A 19486-nucleotide genomic window follows, 5' to 3' on the forward strand; every position below is an offset into this window, starting at 1 on the left:
GCCCCATACTCAGAGCCCCCTTCCTACAGTCCACTCCACGAGCCTGAGTACACTGAGTCACAGACATGGGATCACCTCAGACAATGGAAGAGGGAGTTCCAGCTTTTGTACCGAGATGGGCCTCCCTCTGCATAGTAAAGGTAAGAAAACTTGCATGGCAAGAGGTCAGAGGGTGCGTGTTCCCTGAAACTGCTTCACCTTTACCAGATAGCCTGGCTTTCTCCCCTTCTCCCCTTCTGCTCAGCTGGTTCCATGAACCACCTATTTTTATTTCACCTTCCCTCCCCCACCCATACCAAGCTACCTCCTGTATTAGCACTCCTAAGCTTTCTTGCAGTAGACTCCTTTCCTCCACTTTCCAGATCCTTGAGAGTAGAAATCACACCTGAGCCGGGAGTTATCTTAAACAGCTTCCTTTCAATTGCTTGGAACTTCAGAGGTATCTTTCAGTGGCTAGCCAGGTAGGTCAGTGATGCCACCTCTATGGCTTGCATCCCAGAGTCCAAAACCCTGAGGAATGCTGGGAAGAACCAGGTGAAAGAAAAAAAAAAATAGCTTCAGGCTCCAAATGAACAAATTTTCAAGCTTAATGTATTTCACTTATATAAATCAAATCCTGCCAAAATACACAGGACGCCCTTGCCCATCCCTTGGGTAACCTCCAATCCCTGCCATTATCTTGGGCCTTCCCTACTGCCTCCCCCAGTGCCTCTCTACCCATTCCCACCCCCACTTCCCAGCCCTTCCTCCAGACCCCAGTGACTCCTGCTGCTTTGACCTTTTACTGCCAAGCGCTCTAAAATCTAAAATCGAGGCTTCCCAAGCCCCAGCACACTCACCTCCTCCCAAATGCCAGTCTCAGGGGGACCCACACTGTCCCAAGCCCTGCTTTCCCAGCCAGATTGGAATCAGGTGCTCCAGCCCCTGTAATCAGAACCAGACCTTCTAGCTTTTGCTAAAGGCAGGATGAGCTCCAAGGATTCAGTGGAGTGATGGGATGAGATGGCCTTAGAGCCACAGAGCTGACTGGCTGGCTGCTTTGAGCAGGTACCAGGCAATAAGCCTCCCCATGAGCTTCTCAGAATCCCCCTCCCCCACCACCAGTTTTCATGGAAACTCCAGAGGGGAGGGTGACAGCAGGCCAAAGCTTTGGAACTGCTCCCTGCTAAGGATGGCTAGGGATGACAGTAGGGATGACACGGCTCACCGTGTCTGGAAAGGCATGCCCATCTCATCCTGCCCACTTTCTACCCTCACCTCCAGAGTGCCATAACTCAAAACAGCACCATGGCTTGTTCGCTCAATTCCAGAGCTTCCTATAGACACTGAAAAAGAAGGGAATGAGGCTAGGCCACAGAAAGGACTTTCACTGGGAAGTCTGGGATTTGACTGAAAAGAAAGGCCAGAAGACCATAGCCCAACTCCCAAAGTAGGGCAATGGGTGCCATGACTGGATCTGCTGGAGGGTGGAAGTGGGTGCTGCGAGTCTTCAGCTGCGTCCGTTGGGAGAAGCCTCCGGTGAGGCGGAGCAGCAGAAGGCGCTGTCCAGTGGCCAGGCCACCAGTAACACCAGGTGTTTTCTCCCGCGTCTGGCACACGCAGCAGGCCGGGCCCGAGGCAGTCCTGCAGTCAGACCCGAGCTCGCATGCGCTCCGGGGCGTCTTTCTGACGCAGGCGTTTTTCTAAGCCTCCGGCCCCATTTCTTTCTCTGTGACTCCTGTCTCTGTCTCTCTGTGACTGTTCCCGTTCCGTGTCGGCGGGTCCCAATCTGTCCCCAAGCTCTGCCTCCTCCCGTCTGCTTGGCCCGGCGGGGCCCGGCCTCGGCCAGGCCGCGAGCTCTCCCACTGCGCTGTGTGGTGTGGGTTCGCGGGAGAAGGTGGGGAGAAGCGAGACAAGGAGGGGGCGGGGAGCGGGCAGAACGTGGGGATTGGAGCCCGGGGAAGAAGGAGGGGAGCCGCGAGGGCGGGAGGAGGCGGCGGCAGCGGCGGCGGGCGCAGGGCGCCAGGCGCGGCGGAGGCGGGAGGGAGCCAGCCGAGCGCGCCCCGCGCCCGCCGCCGCCGCTGCCCACGAGTGCCGTCCCGCGCGGCGCGGCCCGCCGGGATGGGCTGGCCCGGGGGCGCCCCCTGCTGCTGCCCCGCCCCGCCGCGCCCCCGTCCCTCCGGGCGCCCCCCGCAGGTGAGTGGCCGCGCCACGCCGGGAGGACGGCGGCTCCTGCGTCACAGCGCGCGGGCAGGGCCGTGGGCGGGCGCCAGGGGACAAGGGGGGTGCGGGAGGGGCACCCACGGCGGGGGCCGGGGCCTGAGCGGGCTGCCGCTAGCTAAGGGCAGTTGGAGGCCGGGAAGGTGGCTAGGGGGCGGGGCGCGGCCGAGGTCCCCTCACTCGGGCCGCCACGCCTTCCCGCGGCCCCTGCGCTACCTCTCCCCGACAGACCCGGGGGCCAGGCCGCCCCCCCCCGTACTGCGCGTGACCCTCCCCCAGCACGAGCGTCCCCCGCCCACCAGGCGCGCGTTCCACGCCAGGGCCCGTGGCAGCTGGCAAAAGCTGATGCTCGGGGCCCTGGGCCCTGGCCTGGCAAGAGTGCATGGGAGAGTTTTCTCCCACTTCCCATCGGGGACACTGGGGCAGAAGGGCAAATGAGGCCAACTCGGACTCCCCAGCTCACCAGTCCCCTTCTGCTTCTGCGCCCTGAGCACACCCATGCACCCCGCCAACCCTCTCCGTCGCTGGGCCTCACCCCTCCTCCGTGGCCGGGCTCCCAGCCTCTCATCCAACCACAGCTATTTCCAGGAAGGGAGGGGGGTGTGGGTGGAGGGGTTTCTCCAAACAAACCCAAAGCTTAGAGGAGTGAGTTGTGGGGGGCCCTCTGGGGAGAGGCTGATAAGATCTGGAATGTTCCAGGCAGGAGGAGGGTGAGGGTCCAAAAGGGGTCTGCTGATCCCTTCCCAACTGGCCCCCAATGAGTTACTTTGACTAGCAGAGATTCTCATCCTTTCCCATCTCCCTCCAGACATACTCTACATGTCCTGGAGGGACTCAAGGCCCCAGGGGTCCTAACCACCCAGCCCCCCCCCCACACACACACACATTTAATGTGCCCCTAGCCCTCACTACAGTCACTCCCTGCTGGGCCCTGGTGGTAGGTGTCTGAAACCAGTGAGCTCAGAGGCTGCTTGGAGACTTGGGAGTCACGGAGGGGACTTGTGCCCCTCAGGAGGCAGCCCCAGAAAGCAGAATGTGGGACAGATCTGGTCAGAGCACTACCTTCACCCAGTGGCCACAGTGCCCCATCACCCATAGATGGGCTGCGTGTTGGACCAGGCCAGGCCCAATTGCCCACCTGGCCAGAGGCCTGGAATGTAGCTGGGACACAGCCAGGATTGGGGGGGGGGGGCGGGCCACAGGAGTGATTTGCAGAGCCAATGCCCTCTCCAATTACAGGCCAAGGCCCAGGCCTTGCCACACAGATGCCACCTTCTGGCAAGGTACCCTGGAGATAGACTTTCTGAGGCTTCAGGTTAGACCCAGTGCAAGCAAGTCCTCAGAAGACTCCCAAAGCTGAACTCATCCAGCATTCAGGATCATAGCAGCCTTCCTTCCACTGGATGGTCACGAGGGAGGAAGGAGGGACATTGAAGGGACCCTGTGGGAGAAGCCAGAGCTGGGGGAGTTGGCTGAGCACTGGGACATTCAGTAAATACCAAGCAAATGAGGAGGACATATTTGTACATTCTTCCAAGTGACAGCTACACCAGTCTAAAGGACTGCCATCCAGGACTTGGAGCAGAGGACCCCCAGGCCATTAACCCCTGTTTAAGGAACATCACTCCCCCCTTTCCAAGGCCCCCACCTCCTTCCCTTGACTCCTGGGACAGGAAGTTGGCCTTGTTCCCAGGAGGGAGGCAGGAGGCCCTGGAGGGGGGTGGAGTATATGGTGTGAGGGGGCTCCTATCCAGTCCTTAAGCCCAGGGACAACTCTGAGGAAGAAGGGAGCCAGAACAGCCATGAAGGTATTACTCAGAACTTGGGGGTGGGGGTGGGGAAGAATCTACCCTTGAAGGCCTGGGGTAAATAGAAGGCCTCCATTTCCAGTTCCTGGGAAGGGATAAAGATGGGAAGATGCTGTATGTGGAGCAGAGGGCAGACAGTAGAATGGATCCTTCCTGTGGGCAGTGAGGTCTTTTTGCCTGAATTTGACTTGCAGGGTATTTAGGGGAAGGTTGAACAATGCAGGATCCTTTTCCAGCCACATAGCTAGAGAAACAGAGGCAGGAGACTGTCCCCTCATTCCCACTTTCCTCTATGCTCAAGACTGGGTCCTAGGCTGCCCTGGGTAGTGGTTCCCAGCTCCCTCCCTCCCTTCCTCCCCTTGGGAAGTCCCAGGCGAGTGTGAGAGTTCCGGAGACTAGCCAGGACATCTTGTTCCTCACCAGCCCTAGAGCCCAAACTGAAACCTGAATTCACACCCCACCCATCAGCAGTTGATCTCAGGTCTGGATCTCAGGACCACAGAGCCCAACAGATCATAGACCCAGGGTAGATTCCCCTGTGTGTGACAGCTCCAGAGAAGGGATGGGGGGAGCAAGGATCCTAGGCAGACACTCCCAGCAGGGTAGATCCTGGGAATCTGATCTCCTGGCCTCCCCCACATCCTCTGCCTACCCCCCCCCACTTCCTGGAGTGGTGACCTGCCCCCTTCCCGCCCGCACTTCCCTCCACTTCTCACACCAACCAGACAGCATACCCTCCGCCCAGCCCATGGGAAGCGGCAGCCTCCGTCAGGCTGCTTCCAGGAAGCCCCGGGCCAGGCCCCAGCATTGTTCAGACCCTTCGGCCTGAGGCAGCCAGACACCATGAAGTCCAGCGGCCCAGTGGAGAGGCTGCTCAGAGCCCTGGGGAGGGACAGGAGCCGGGCCACCAGCAGGGTAGGAGTGCCCACTGGCTGGGCAAAGGTGGGGTTAGGGTGGAGGTGGGGACAGTGGGGGAGGTGTCAGGAGTCAGGCCAGATGCTCTTCCTCAGTTTCAGCTTCCTCCTCTGCCTCTTACCCTAGCCAGGGATCCTCATACCCTGGACCCCTGGGGTGACCAGGGTGTGTCTGTTAGTGGTATTCTGCTGCCTGTTTGGGCTCTTCTAGCATTTCTGGGCTTGAGCCTGGACCCGAAGCAGCGGGCAAGACTCTTACCCCAGACTAGAGCCCAAGTATACTTCACTGAAGTGTCAGACACTGTCTTGGAGCCTGAGAATGGGGCTGAGAACTCAGGACCCCTTTCCTGGCACTACGTGAAGGAAATGGGGCAAGAAAGAGGCAGAGGAAAGCAGGGAGGAGATTAGGTCTCAGGAGTGCTTTAAAATGGAGGTTTGCCTTCTTTCTTTTCTTTTCTTTTTTCTTTTTTTTTTTTTTTGCCAGTCCTGGGCTTGAGCTCAGGGCCTGAGCACTGTCCTTGGACTTTCTCAAGGCTAGAGCTCTACCACTTGAGCCTCAGCACCACTTCTGGCTTTTTTCTATGTATGTGGTACCAAGGAATCGAACCCCGGGTCTTCATGCATGCTAGGCAAGCACTTTAACCACTAGGCCAAACTCCCGGCCCCTTCTTTTCTTTTTTCTAGTACTGGAGTGCGGCTTGAACTCGGGGCCTGGGCACTGTCCTTGGACACTTTTTGCTCAAGGCTAGCACTCTGCCACTTGAGCCACACACCACTTCCGGCTTTTTCTGTATTTGTGGTACTGAGGAATGGAACCCAGGGCTTCATGCTTGCTAGGCAAGCACTCTACCACTATGCTATACTCCCAGCCCCCAGAGGCTTGCTTTCTACCAACATGATCTATACCTGCTGTGTACCCACAAAGGTCCTAGTGGGTCCCCCTTGCCTTAGCTCTGAAGAGTTCCAAGACAGTAAAGAAGTCAAAGTGACCAGGATCAGTGGCTCATGCCTGTAATCCTAGCTACTCAGGAGGCTGAGATCTGAGGGTCACCGTTCAAAGTCAGCTGGGGAAGGAATGACCATGAGACTCTTACCTTCAATTTTACACACACACACACCCCAGAAATGGAGCTGTGGCTCAACTGGTAGAGCACTAGTTTGAGCAAATAGAAACTCAGAGACAGTGCCCAGGGCCTGAGTTCAAGCCCTAGGACTGGCACAAAGAGAGATGGGGGGGAGGCAAGGGGAAAGGGCTCTCTACCCCTATCCCTCCTTTTCCCACTTCTTAGCATTCCTCTTAAGCAGCAGCTAGCTCTGCATGCTATGAGACAATACTGTGGGAGGGTGGGTCAATCCAGGAGTGGAAGCCAGGCTGGAGGAGCTTATACTGAAGGGAGAAAAATAGGTAGGAGAGAGGAGCATGGAGGCAAATTGTCCTCAGACACAAGATAGGAGTGGACCCAAGCAAGGTGAGGGCCTTCAACTGGAAGGGACTGAACAGCCAGTTTCCTATCTCCCTTTTCTTGGAGTAGGAGGGGCCAGACCAGGCACGGGCCCATCCCCCTCCTCATAGAGTGCTTCAATCCACCTTGCACGTCGCTTGCACATCAGGTGGTGGGTCATGCGCAACTCTCTGCATCCAGAGGTGTCCCCGAAGCTAAACATCGCTGCTCCCCGTAGGCCTTCCTCCCTCTGGCATCACCACCCTCCTTACACAACTGTGCCTGCCTGCCGGCTCTATGTACCAAAAGAGTAAACATGTTGTTCTAAGCATGGGGGAGGGCAGCATGTCAGCTGCCTGGAGCGTAGGGACAAGGGGAGGGGGAGAGGGAGGGGAGCGCCCAGGCTGGCTGAGGCCCCTTCTGCTGGCTCAGCTTGGGTGTTCCGTGACTGATACTGCACTGCATATGTGTCTGGACCTCCTGCTTGCTCTGCACATGGGCCTCCATCTGGGGAGGACAAGACAGGAGGCGAGTCAGAGGGCAACCCAACAGGAAGCTAAAGGCTCAGGATGTGGAGTGGCAAGGCCATGTGAGGGGCCCTTGGGGAGGAGCTGACCCAGCAAAGGTGACACAAGGGGTCACATTCCAAGCGCCATAGAGGACAAGATTCATGGCCATCCTGCCACAGCTATGACACAATGTGCCCTAGGAGTTTGTGGGACTGACAGGATGGAGGAAGGAAGGCAGGTCAGTGTTAAGGCAAGGTCCTTGCCCAATCCTGCAGATGAGCCTCTTGGAAACATAGCTCTGTCTGCCTCTCCACCCACAGCCTAGAAAAGCAGAGCCACATAGCTTCCGGGAGAAGGTTTTCCGGAAGAAAGCTCCAGTGTGCGCAGTGTGTAAAGTGACCATCGATGGGACAGGAGTCTCGTGCAGAGGTGAGGTGTACTGACCGCCCCGTGCCTCCCAGCCCCTCCATCTGGCACCATCATACCACTGTGTGGGCACTGCTCATGCTGGGCACCTGGGGAGCCTCTCCCCTTCAAGCAGCCCTAACTCCTCACAAGACATCCCAGGAGACTCAGCTCTTCCATCCTGACTTCTGAATGGGGGCTTCCTTCCCTCTTCCTCCTCACCACCATCCATACTAGAACATGACCTGGGCTTTCTGCTCACTTTCCTAGCAATAGCGCTCACTGCCCTACTTCCCTGTCACCTAGCCCTGCTCCCTCATCCTGACAGTCCAACATAGCTTCCAGGCCTGGGAAGACAGGGGGCTGCTGTGGCGGGATTGGGGGGGGTAGGGGGGTGGGGGGGAGAATAGCCCTTCTCACTGTTCCTACTAACACTTCTCTTCCTCACCCCTCTGTAGTCTGCAAGGTGGCCACACACAGAAAATGTGAAGCCAAGGTGGGTATTGGGTTCTATCTCACGGGGGCAGTTCTTCTTACTCCCCACTTAGGCTTCTCTAGCACATTGATGTCACCACCCTACCCTGTCATCATTGGGGTCCCCCTTCTGGGTGACAAGAGATGCTGTGTTGGGCCCTTTAAGAACCATTCTACTCCACCCCTAGAGGGCTGGCCCAGGCGGGTGGACAGTGAGACAGCGTTTGTCTTGGTGCTGTGCCCAGGCTGCAGCTGGCGAGAGGATGGGGGTGGGGAAGAGGAGGAGAATGGGGAGGAGGAAGGGCGGGGTGGGTGGGGAGGGAGCAGGATTTGGGAATCTGGGCAGCCGGATGGGCTGTGCCTTCCCTCTGGAGAAGGGTCTGAAGGATGCTTGGATGGTTCTTGTCCTCAGTCTTTCCAGATGCAGACTGTAGATGGCACCCACTGTCCATTGGGGACCTGAAACAGTCGGTCCTGTCACTGAGGAGAGTTCCCCATCCTCCTGGCAGTGCAAGGAGGTGGTCCTAGGGCCTTGTAGCAGGCTGGGGAGCAATGTGCCCAGGGGCGGGGTCTCCTGGTGAAAGAGGCCAGTGTCCGCCCCTGGCCATAGCCTGCCTGCATGGCTCTATATATAACTCCTGTCCTGTAGCTGGATGAATGAGGGTCTGTGTGGGCAGGGGGCTGAAAGCCAAAAGCAACAAGTGGGGGACCCAAAGGTGGGGGACTGAGAGGCCAGAGGCAAGCTTCCCTTAAATAGAAGGAACCTCAGCTGGAGCCCTGGTCCATCCGCGGACAGCCCCTCGACCTCATTGAAGCTGAGAGGTTGCCCCCATCCTCAAGCCAGAAGACCCCATTTCATCTTCAGCTCGGCCCCTTTCTCTGGTCTCCTTCCAGGTGACTTCACCTTGTCAGGCCTTGCCCCCTGCCGAGCTGGTGAGTGTAACTCTGGGAGGGGACTGGGAAGGTGAGGAACCTCACCAGGTATGGGAAGGTCTGATAGCCTTGAATAGTCTCCAAAAGTTTTCCTAGGACTCAAAGCCACGGTTACTTATCAGAAGGAAAAATGTCTGAACTTCCTGCTATTCTTGTCTTCTCTAGCCTGCTGGGGGTTGGACTCCCCTTCCCTCAGGGAGTGGACACTGACCTGCCTTAACCACTCCCATTTCCTCCCCCATCTCCCTCTAGAGACGAAGCACGGCCCCAGTGAGGCGCATAGAGCACCTGGTAAGGTGGCTGGCTCTGGGGAGTAGGGGATAGGTTTCCAGAGGGCAGGAGAAGAATATGGAACTAGATTGGGGACTTGGAATGAGACTCCCGAAAGGTTGACCAGATGCTAATTTTCATCCACCAGGGATCCACCAAGTCTCTGAACCACTCAAAGCAGCGCAGCACTCTGCCAAGGTGAGTGAGGGCAACGACGCCACGCCTCAGCGCATGGCAGTGTCCCCCACCACGCCCGCTGGGCCAGTCCCCTAAACTCCCCTACACTCGCTCTCCGGACCCACCCAACGGGCCTCACCAGCCCCCCCCACACACTAGCCGCCTCTGGGTTCCCTGTCTCTTCGATCCATGGCTATTTCGGGGTTGCCCCCTCCCCAGGAGCTTCAGCCTGGACCCACTCATGGAGCGTCGCTGGGACCTGGACCTCACCTACGTGACAGAACGCATCCTGGCCGCCGCCTTCCCCGCGCGGCCGGATGAGCAGCGACACCGCGGCCACCTGCGGGAGCTGGCCCACGTGCTGCAGTCCAAGCACCGAGACAAGTACCAGGTGAGGGGCGGGACCTGCCGGACTCAACCAATGAGAGAGCTGGGGGGGGTCTAAAGGGGCGAGGCTGACGTCAGTCCCGGAGCGAGGCCGCCAGGGGGCGGCGCTGGCTCGCGGGACGGGGGCGGGGCGGGCGGGAGCCAATCAGAAAGCCCCACCACGACCAAGGCGAGTCTGGGACTGCTGGCCCGGGCTCTAGGCACCTTGGGTCCGCCTCCGTGCCCAGCTGAAGTCACTCAAAAACTCCCCTTTCATTTCAGCTATTCAACCTTTCAGAGAAAAGGCATGACTTGACCCGACTGAATCCCAAGGTAGGAGGGAAATGGCTTTGCCCAGTTATTAAACCCAGCCAACCCCATCCAGAAGATCCCAACCTCCTGGTTATTAGCTAATAATTGACTAGCCCGGTGCTGCTGGCTTGAGCCTGTAATCCTAACTCAGGAGGCCGACGTCTGAAAATCACGGTTCAAAGCTAGCCTAGGCACGGAAGTCCAAGTCCGTGAGATCCTTTATCTCCAATTAACCACTGGAAAAACAGGAAGTGGTGCTGGGGCTCAAAGTGCTTGAGCACTAGTCTTGAGCAAAAGAGCTGTAGGGACAGTGCTCAGGCCCCGAGTTCAAGGCCCACAGCTGACCAAAAAAATCAACAGCAATTGATATCCCCCTCTTAAGCACTCTCCACATGACATACCACCCACCAAAACGAACTGTAGCTGCTATCAGCCAGCTGTATAGCTGAAGAGAGTACTGAGTATTGTGGACAGCCAGCAGGCCGTCAACCTTGCCCCCATACCCCAGTATCTTAGGCCTTTTTCCACATACTTTTTTGTTCAAGGCCTCAACTCTAGTTGCACCCTGGCATTTCTACAGGTGCAGGACTTTGGCTGGCCTGAGCTGCATGCCCCTCCTTTGGACAAGCTGTGCTCCATCTGTAAAGCCATGGAGACGTGGCTCAGTGATGACCCTCAGCATGTAGTCGTATTATACTGCAAGGTGGGCTGGGCCCTCGGGGTCAGGGAGCTGGGACACCCTCAGCCTGGGGCTCCAGTAAGTCCTCCGTCTCTGTCTCTCAGGGGAGCAAGGGCAAGCTCGGCGTCATCGTCTCTGCCTATATGCACTACAGCAAGATCTCTGCAGGGTGAGGTCCGGGTGCCTGAGCAGCCCCTGTCCCAATGTCCCTTTCTCAGCTGTCCCTGTATGAGTCTGTTTCTTTGTTCAGAGAACCCCTGGCTGTAAACTTGATATTTTCACCTCCTTTTAGCACCCTGGATTTCACTAGTCTCCAATAGAGGATCTGTATTAGTTTCCTGGCGCTTGCTGAACAAAGTGCCACAAACCAGGCTTCAAATGACAAAACTTGATTGTCCGCCAGCTCTAAAGGCAAAAAGTTCAAATCAAGGTGTCAGCATGGCCTGGCACTCTCTGTGACTCTGACTCCTTCTCTGCCCTCTTTCTAGCTCCTGGTGGTGGCTTGCAATCCCTGGTGTTCCTTCCTGGGGTTGCAGCAGCACCACTTCTGCCTCTGCTTCTGGCCTGACATGGTGGTCTCTGTCTTTCTTTGTCTCCTCTTCTCTTCTCATAAGGACCAGTCACACTGGATTAAGGGCCTCCTGCATGATCTCATCTTAACCTAACTAATTTTCATCTGCATCGACCCTATTTCCAAATAAGATCACACTCTGAGGTACATGTCTTCGGGGAGAGTACAGCTCAATCCTTAACACTGACTGTCCCATTTTACAAATAAGGAAGGCTCAGGCAACCATTCCCTGAAACCCAATAACTAGGAAAGTCATTGTTCTGCCGTGCTTCTAGACCACCACTCTGAAGGGACCCCTTGGGCTTAGACATAGGAAGCCAGCAGGACACTCAGTCTCTAATTCCCCACACCTGCCCTGTTCTCTCTAGGGCTGATCAGGCACTGGCTACTCTGACCATGCGAAAATTCTGTGAAGACAAGGTAGCTGCAGAACTGCAGCCTTCCCAGCGCCGGTGAGCAGCCTACTCAGGATGGGCTGGATTCTGTCAAACAGTGCACCTGAGTTCAGTCATTCCTGTGTACCAGGTCCTTGGGTCAAGTGCTGAGAATTCAGGACAAACAAGTTCTAGCTCTTGTGGAGAACTCGTGGAATAGTTTCCAAGAACCTTGTGAAAAAAGACTGGAGCACTTTGAGTGATAAATTCTATGAAGAAGATAAAGCTAAGCTAGGTGTTAGTGGCTCATACCTGTAATCCTAGCTACTTGGGAAGCTGAGATCTAAGGATCACATTTCAAAGCCAGTCCGAGCAGGCTCAAGTGATAGTATACCAGTCTTGAATGAAATAGCTAAGGGACAGTGCCCAGCCCTAACTATATCCTTTTTATTTGTTTATTTGTTGGGATTTATGGATCACATTTTGAAGGCAGCCTAGGCAGGAAAGTCAATGAGACTTTGTCTCCAGAAAAGATGGGAAGTGACGCTGTGACTCAAATAGTAGAGCAGTAATAGCCTTGAGCAGAAGAATGTCAGGGCCAGCGCCCAGGTCCAGAGCTCAAGCCCCAGGACTGACAAAAGAAAATAAAGAAAGATCGAGGTTAGACATAAAGAACAACTTCCTGGGGAGCTGAAAGAGGAGGGGGAAATGCTGAGGACAAGGCAAGCCTCCAAGAATGAGTGAGGGCTATGCATAATTGAACTGATTTAAGGCGCCTCTAGAGGAAAGGGGGCTGAGGTTTCTCTTTGACCCTCACCAGATACATCAGCTATTTCAGTGGGCTGCTGTCTGGCTCCATCCGAATGAACAGTAGCCCTCTCTTCCTGCATTATGTGCTTGTGCCTATGCTGCCAGCCTTTGAGCCCAGCACAGGTGGGTCTACCTGAGATACACTTCATGGGGAGAGGGAGACAGTCCTTCCACCCTTCCCCACCTCTCATGTGCCTTCCTTACCTACTCCAGGCTTTCAGCCGTTCCTCAAAATCTACCAGTCTATGCAACTCGTATACACATCGGGAGTCTAGTGAGTGCCCAGTTCCCATGCCCCACCCTATCACAGTCAAGCCCTTCCTTCCCCTCTGTCCCCTGTTCCCGGGATGCCTGCTTTCCAACTTCCTTGGGCCTGAGCTTCAGGTTCCAGCAATGGCTCCAAAAATTAGATACCTCCACAGAGCCCCCCTTCTTTTTTTTAACAGATGGGGCAACTGAAGGTCTCTCACTAGGACTGGCCCCAGTCCCCCAGCTCTCTCCTCCCTATGCATAGGTGACTAACTGCCCTGCCTTCTCTCTGCTCTACAGTCATGTTGCAGGCCCTGGGCCCCAGCAGCTTTGCATCAGCCTGGAGCCAGCCCTTCTCCTTAAAGGCGATGTCATGGTGAGGGGCAGGAGGGGGGGAGGGGGTGTCTTAGCAACAAGTAGTTCTGGGGATTGCTGCACAACGACCTGAGTCTTTTTTTTTTTTTTTGCCAGTCCTGGGCTTGAGCTCAGGGCCTGAGCACTATCGTTGGACTTTCTCAAGGCTAGAGCTCTACCACTTGAGCCTCAGCTCCACTTCTGGCTTTTTTTCTATGTATGTGGTACCCGGGAATCAAACCCTGGTCTTCGTGCATGCTAGGCAAGCACTCTACCACTAGGCCAAACTCCTGGTCCCATGACCTGAGTGTCTTAAACTGCTTTGAGAGTAAAAAGGAATTCCCTTCAAGGGAGGTTAAGGCAGGACAGGAGCAGGAGCCAGACAATCTCCAAGGCGGAGGCACAGAGGAGGCAAAATGGACATGAAGTCCTGACATCCATTCTCTTGCCCTTTTCCAGGTAACCTGCTATCACAAGTCTGGCCGAGGGACAGACCGGATCCTTGTGTTTCGAGTCCAGTTCCACACTTGCACCATCCATGGGCCACGGCTCACCTTCCCCAAGGACCAGTTGGATGAGGCCTGGACTGGTGAGTTCTAGACCAGTGCAATGCAAGGCAAGCAGGTGGGCAGGCAGGCTGTGGGGAAGGGGGGAGGAGCCTGCCTCCTCACTGCCTGCTCCCTGCTCCCTACAGATGAGAGGTTCCCCTTCCAAGTCTCAGTGGAGTTTGTCTTCTCCTCGAGTCCAGAGAAAATCAAAGGTAAGAATGTTAAGAGTGGAGCAGTGGGAGTTGGGGGGAAGGGTAGGGACTGAATGTATTATTCCTCTCCTCCACCTGGCACTTTCCTCCTTAGGCAATACTCCTCCGAATGACCCTTCTGTCTCTGTGGACTACAACACTGCAGAGCCTGCTGTGCGCTGGGACTCCTATGAAAACTTCAACCAGCATCATGAGGACAGTGTGGATAGTGAGTAGGGTGGTAGGATAGATGGGAAGGGGGAAGAGGAAGAAGGGAGAAACACTCCTGCTCCAGATAGACCCCAGCCTCCCAGAATACAGTCAGAGCCCTCCAGCCCAGTAGAGTTCCAGTTTGTTAACCCTTCCCTTTCTCCACTCAGGCTCCTTGGCCCATACACGAGGTCCCTTGGACGGCAGCCCTTATGCCCAGGTGCAGCGAGCACCCCGCCAGGCCCCACTGGCCCCCTCTCCAGAGCCGCCCCCACCCCCCATGCTGTCTGTTAGCAGTGATTCTGGCCATTCGTCCACACTGACTACAGAGCCAACGGCCGAGTCTCCAGGCCGGCCACCACCAACAGCAGCTGAGAGACAGGAACTAGACCGCCTCCTGGGGGGCTGTGGGGTGGCCAGTGGGAGCCGAGGAGCTGGGCGTGAGACAGCCATCCTAGATGATGAAGAGCAGCCCCCCGTGGGCGGAGGGCCCCACCTGGGAATGTATCCTGGCCACAGGCCCGGCCTCAGCCGCCACTGCTCCTGCCGCCAGGGCTACCGGGAACCCTGTGGAGTCCCCAATGGGGGCTTCTACCGGCCAGATGGAACCCTGGAGAGGCGCCGGCCACCTTATGGGGGCTTCGAGGGTCTTCCCCACGGCTATGCGGAGCCCTTGGTGGAGAAGAGGCGCCTCTGCCGGTCTCTGTCCGAGGGCCCGTACCCCTACGCGCCCGAGCTGGGGAAACCTGCCACTGCCAATGGGGACTTCGGTTACCGTCCAGCTGGCTATCGGGAGGTGGTGATCCTGGAAGACCCTGGAGTGCCTGCCTTATGCTCATGCCCAGCCTGCGAGGAGAAGCTGGCACTGCCCACTGCAGCCCTGTATGGACTGCGGCTGGAGAGGGAGGCTGGAGAGGGCTGGGCTGGTGAAGCCAGCAAGCCCCTCCTGCACCCACTGAGGCAGGGGCACACACTGCCTCTGCTGGTGCCGGCCTGTGAGCACCACCACGCCCCAGTGCCTGACTACAGCTGCCTGAAGCCACCCAAGGTGGGTGAGGAAGGGCACCAGAGCTGCTCCTATGCCGTGTGCCCTGAAGGCAGATATGGGCATCCAGGCTACCCTGCCCTGGTCACGTATGGCTACGGAGGAGCAGTTCCCAGCTACTGTCCAGCATACGGCCGGGCGCCTCACAGCTGTGGATCTTCAAGCGAAGGCCGAGGATATCCCAGCGCAGGTGCCCACTCACCACAGGCAGGCTCCATTTCTCCGGGCAGCCCACCCTACCCTCAATCCAGGAAGCTGAGCTATGAGACCCCCGTGGAGGAGGGAAGAGACAAGTACCCACTACCTGGGCATCTGGCCTCGGCAGGAGCCTTGGCATCTGCAGGTGAGGGGCATCAGAGCGGGAATGCCCAGGACAGAGAAGGGTTCTGAAGGCTGGCAGGGATACCAAGGAGGAAGTCAGCCAGGCAGAAGAGCCGGCTCCTGTGTTCAGGCCCATCTCTCCCTTTCACTGCAGAATCACCTGAGCCAGTGTCCTGGAGGGAGGGCCCTAGTGGGCAAAGCACGCTGCCTCGGTCTCCCCGGTCTCCCAGAGATGCCCCGTGCAGTACCTCCTCAGAGCTGTCAGGTCCCTCCACACCCCTCCACACCAGTAGCCCTGTCCAGGGCAAGGAAAGGTACGAGGGCTCGAGTCTACTAAAGTCCTCCTTTCCTCTCCACCCTTCTTGGAGCAACTGATGGGGCACCTTGTCCGAGGGGCAGAGCCGCGAGTTTCTCTGACATCTCCCCTTCTATCCTCCAGCACCCGACGGCAGGACACCAGGCCCCCCACCTTGGCACCCACTCAGAGACTAAGTCCTGGCGAGGCCTTGCCCCCTGTTTCTCAGGGAAGTGCCGACAAAGCTCCTGAGCTGCCAGCAAGAACTGGGCCTGAACCTACAGGCCCTAGCTCCTTCTCCCGGACCTCCCCTCCCAGTTCACCCAATGACTGGCCTCAGGAAAGGAGCCCAGGCGGCCGCTCAGACAGTGCCAGCCCTCGGGGCCCTGTGCCTACTACCCTGCCTGGCCTTCGCCATGCCCCCTGGCAAGGTCCTCGAGGTCCCCCAGAAAGCCCAGATGGGTCTCCCCTCACCCCTGTGCCTACCCAGATGCCTTGGCTTGTGGCCAGCCCAGAGCCACCCCAGAGTTCACCCACTCCTGCCTTCCCTCTGACCACATCCTATGACACCAATGGCCCCACTCAGCCCCCACTTCCTGAGAAACGCCACCTGCCTGGACCTGGGCAACAGTCAGGACCCTGGAGCCTAGAGCAGGCATCACCACCAGCCAGAGGCACCAGTCACCACGTCACCTTCGCACCTCTGCTCTCAGATAACACCAATCAACCCTCAGGTATAAGGGCCTTGAGAGAGGGTGGGGCAATCTTGAGAGAAGCCATTCTCTTAAAAAGCCTGGGGACTGAGAGCTCTGATAATCCTAACACAATCTCTCCTCCCAGAACCCCTCCTCCCAGAACCCCCTACACAAGAGAGCCAAAGCAATGTCAAGTTCGTCCAGGACACATCCAAGTTCTGGTACAAGCCTCACCTGTCCCGTGACCAAGGTGAGAAGTCAGCATCCTGCATCTCACCCCTGGCTGAGGCCTTTGGCTCTTGCCCATTCTGCTCATTGATTGGTTGTTGAATAAGCTTCTCCTCAGCAGGTGATTCTGGGCTTCACACCCAAAGATAAACTCAGCACTGTCAAAGCATCAGCAAACTCCATAAAGTTCTTTCTTCAGATGGCTGCCACCCTCCCCCTCCACCCCCAGCTGTCATGATAAGAGGTCTGGGGCTCAGTAGAGGAGGAGGACTGCAAGGGGCTCAGTCGGTCATAGTGTAAACTCCTTCTGCTGCTTTCTATCCACCACCATGCAGCCATTGCCCTGCTGAAGGACAAGGACCCTGGAGCCTTTCTGATCAGGGACAGTCACTCATTCCAAGGAGCCTATGGGCTGGCCCTCAAGGTGGCCACACCCCCACCCAGTGCCCAGCCCTGGAAAGGTACTGAACTCAAGGTCCACACCTGCGGGAGGCAGGAGTGGAGTGGGGAGAAGATAATAGGTGTAGGCTGGGATGGGAGTACTCCCTGGAGGGGAGGGGCAGGAAGGACCTCAGCTGCTCAGCAAAGAATCTCATCAAGGGAGTTTGGGAGTCTAGAATCCAGTAAAGCCTTACTCTCTCCCCACACCACTACTTCAGGGGACCCCTTGGAACAGCTGGTCCGCCATTTCCTCATTGAAACTGGGCCTAAAGGCGTGAAGATCAAGGGCTGTCCCAGTGAGCCCTACTTTGGTGAGAAACAGAAGCCTAGGGGAGGCTCCACTGGATGGGGTTAGGGAGGAGCCAGGGGATCTCAGAAGAGTGGAAAGCTGAGGGTTACCTGTGGGCACCTCAGGACTTTTCTCACCTCCACCCCTACAGGCAGCTTGTCCGCCCTGGTCTCACAACACTCCATCTCCCCCATCTCCCTGCCCTGCTGCCTGCGTATTCCCAGTAAAGGTGGGTACTGTCACCACCCAGTCAGCCTGGCTCCCAGCATTCCTTTGTCAAGAGTTCTCATGCTCCTAGGTTGTGCATCTCCTTTCTTAACTTTCTCTGTTGGCCCTCATTTCTGTCAGATCCTCTGGAAGAGACCCCAGAGGCTCCAGTGCCCACCAACATGAGCACAGCGGCAGACCTCCTACGTCAGGGTGCCGGTAGAGAACCCTCCCTTCCCCCGTCTCTGGGCACCAGACACAGTGCAACTGTGGAGGAGGGAACACTGAAGGGGCTGGCAGTGGTGGGCCCTGGCAATGCCCTTAACCCACGAAGGGAGGAACCACTATTTTTCAAGGGATGGGGAAGTGGAGTCCCAGCCTAGCTTCTCAAGACTTATAAAAGTGGCACTCACAATGGGTGAGGGGAAAGATTCCCAGATTAAGCCCCTTCCCAGCATCCCTAAACACTTTAGCCCAGATAGAGAAGCAGCACTGCCTTCCTCACATATCCCCTTCATGATTCTACACATTCCGACAGCACCAGACAAGGAAAGCATAAGAACTGTAGCAGTGGGAGTAGGGAGAAGGGGTACTGGCAGAGCCATATTGCCTTCCTGATCTGCTTCCTTACACACATCCCCACCCAGCCTGCAGTGTGCTCTATCTGACCTCAGTGGAGACAGAATCACTGACTGGCCCCCAAGCGGTAGCCAGAGCCAGCTCTGCAGCTCTGAGCTGCAGCCCCCGCCCAACGCCAGCCATTGTCCACTTCAAGGTCTCAGCCCAAGGCATCACACTGACAGACAACCAAAGGAAGTGAGTCCGTGCAACCACCCTTGTTGAACCCCACACAAAGGCCCTTGAAGGCCCGGACTCCTTAAGGGAGTGTGACTTTCCTTCTTCCCAATCTCCACAGGCTCTTCTTTCGCCGCCACTACCCAGTAAGCAGCATCACCTTCTCCAGCACTGACCCTCAGGACCGCAGGTGACCCCTCCATGCCCTCCTCTAGCCTGTGGTCCCCTCCAGGCCCCAACTCCCCCCTCAGTAGCTGGGCCCTAGACTACACTCTTTCACAGTTTTTCTCCTTTTGCAGATGGACCAACCCAGATGGGACCACCTCCAAGTAAGTTTCTCCATGAGTTCAACACAAAGCTTGTCAGGACAAGGCACTTCCATTCTCCACAACCCTGGCATGAGGCCACCTGCCCCAGTCAGCAAGATTCCTTGCCCTGGTTTTGTCCCCACAGGATCTTTGGTTTTGTGGCCAAGAAGCCAGGAAGCCCCTGGGAGAATGTGTGTCACCTCTTTGCGGAGCTTGATCCAGATCAACCTGCAAGCGCCATTGCCACCTTCATCACTAAAGTTCTACTGGGCCAGAGAAAATGAAGGAAGGCCACAAGCTCCAAAGCCCACGTCAACACTGCACCCTCCCAGCACTCCACAGCCCTCACCGCCCTGGCCTGGACCCAGGAGTCCCAAGAGCCAGTACCCCCAAGGGGAGATGAAAGCTGGCCTGGGCTGCTGCTCTTTTTCCACCCCCAGCCTGCTAAGCTAAGTGTATGGGCCCATGAGATGACCTTGCATGTGAGCAGATGACAGAGACAGTGTGTGGGGTGAGGAGATACAAGCAGTGGAAAGCCCCAGAACGGATCAGGATAGGACTACCGGCAGGAGCACTCAGTCCTGGCGGTTCCACCGGGCTGCAAGTCCCAGCATGGGAGAGAGAAGAAGAGGTGGAGGGAGAAAGTCACTCCCCCCACCCTCTGCCTCCTCTCTGAGCAGAGATCAGGGTAGGATCACATGAATAGAGGATAAAAAGAGAGTCTATTTTTGTCTAATAAAGAATTTCTATTAAGGTTCGAGGAGTTGATAACCTTATTCAATGGAAGGTCAAAGCACAGCTGTGCTTCATGGAATACATATGATCCCCTCCCACACTTAAGACAGACACTATTGGGGCCGGGAGTTTGGCCTAGTGGTTAAAAGTGCTTGCCTAGCATGCATAAAGACCCGGGTGCGATTCCTTGGTACCACATACATAGAAAAAAGCCGGAAGTGGTGCTGAGGCTCAAGTGGTAGAGCTCTAGCCCTGAGAAAGTCCAAGGACAGTGCTCAGGCCCTGAGCTCAAGCCCAGGACTGGCAAAACAAAAACAAAAACAAAAAGACAG

The 19486-nt window shown here is 56.7% G+C and overlaps 1 protein-coding gene across 4 annotated transcripts; it reads left to right on the plus strand.

Annotated features, from left to right (window-relative positions):
• The first annotated feature begins 2025 nt into the window (after positions 1-2025).
• On the plus strand, positions 2026-19177 carry Tns2 (tensin 2). 4 transcript variants are annotated; one of them, XM_090326233.1, is made up of 29 exons: positions 2026-2175; positions 7193-7301; positions 7736-7773; positions 8646-8684; positions 8937-8975; positions 9103-9152; positions 9351-9522; positions 9780-9830; positions 10390-10512; positions 10593-10657; positions 11428-11511; positions 12254-12366; positions 12457-12517; positions 12793-12868; positions 13306-13435; positions 13541-13606; positions 13701-13814; positions 13966-15183; positions 15316-15475; positions 15601-16190; positions 16297-16401; positions 16715-16840; positions 17039-17131; positions 17261-17338; positions 17458-17535; positions 17964-18132; positions 18233-18301; positions 18411-18440; positions 18565-19177. In XM_090326233.1, exons 1-29 carry the CDS (start codon positions 2101-2103, stop codon positions 18701-18703), a joined length of 4260 nt encoding a protein of 1419 aa, XP_090182359.1. In that variant the 5' UTR covers positions 2026-2100; the 3' UTR covers positions 18704-19177. The 4 variants fall into 4 exon arrangements, with proteins under 4 accessions (XP_090182359.1, XP_090182376.1, XP_090182368.1 ...); XM_090326250.1 differs by lacking the exon at positions 2026-2175 and adding an exon at positions 3907-4007; XM_090326242.1 differs by lacking the exon at positions 2026-2175 and adding an exon at positions 4732-4922.
• Positions 19178-19486: the final 309 nt, after the last annotated feature.

Source organism: Megascapheus bottae, chromosome 2, assembly GCF_031878675.1.
Source record: "Megascapheus bottae isolate mThoBot1 chromosome 2, mThoBot2.hap1, whole genome shotgun sequence".
NCBI classification, from domain to species: Eukaryota; Metazoa; Chordata; class Mammalia; order Rodentia; family Geomyidae; genus Megascapheus; species Megascapheus bottae.

Excerpts from the sequence above, each read along its gene's own strand:
- Tns2 (XM_090326233.1), top strand. The coding sequence starts at position 2,101 with ATGGGCTGGCCCGGGGGCGCCCCCTGCTGCTGCCCCGCCCCGCCGCGC. Across the intron at positions 12,367-12,456 it reads AGCCTTTGAGCCCAGCACAG|GCTTTCAGCCGTTCCTCAAA; the intron begins GTGGGTCTACCT and ends TACCTACTCCAG. Across the intron at positions 15,476-15,600 it reads CCTGTCCAGGGCAAGGAAAG|CACCCGACGGCAGGACACCA; the intron begins GTACGAGGGCTC and ends TCTATCCTCCAG.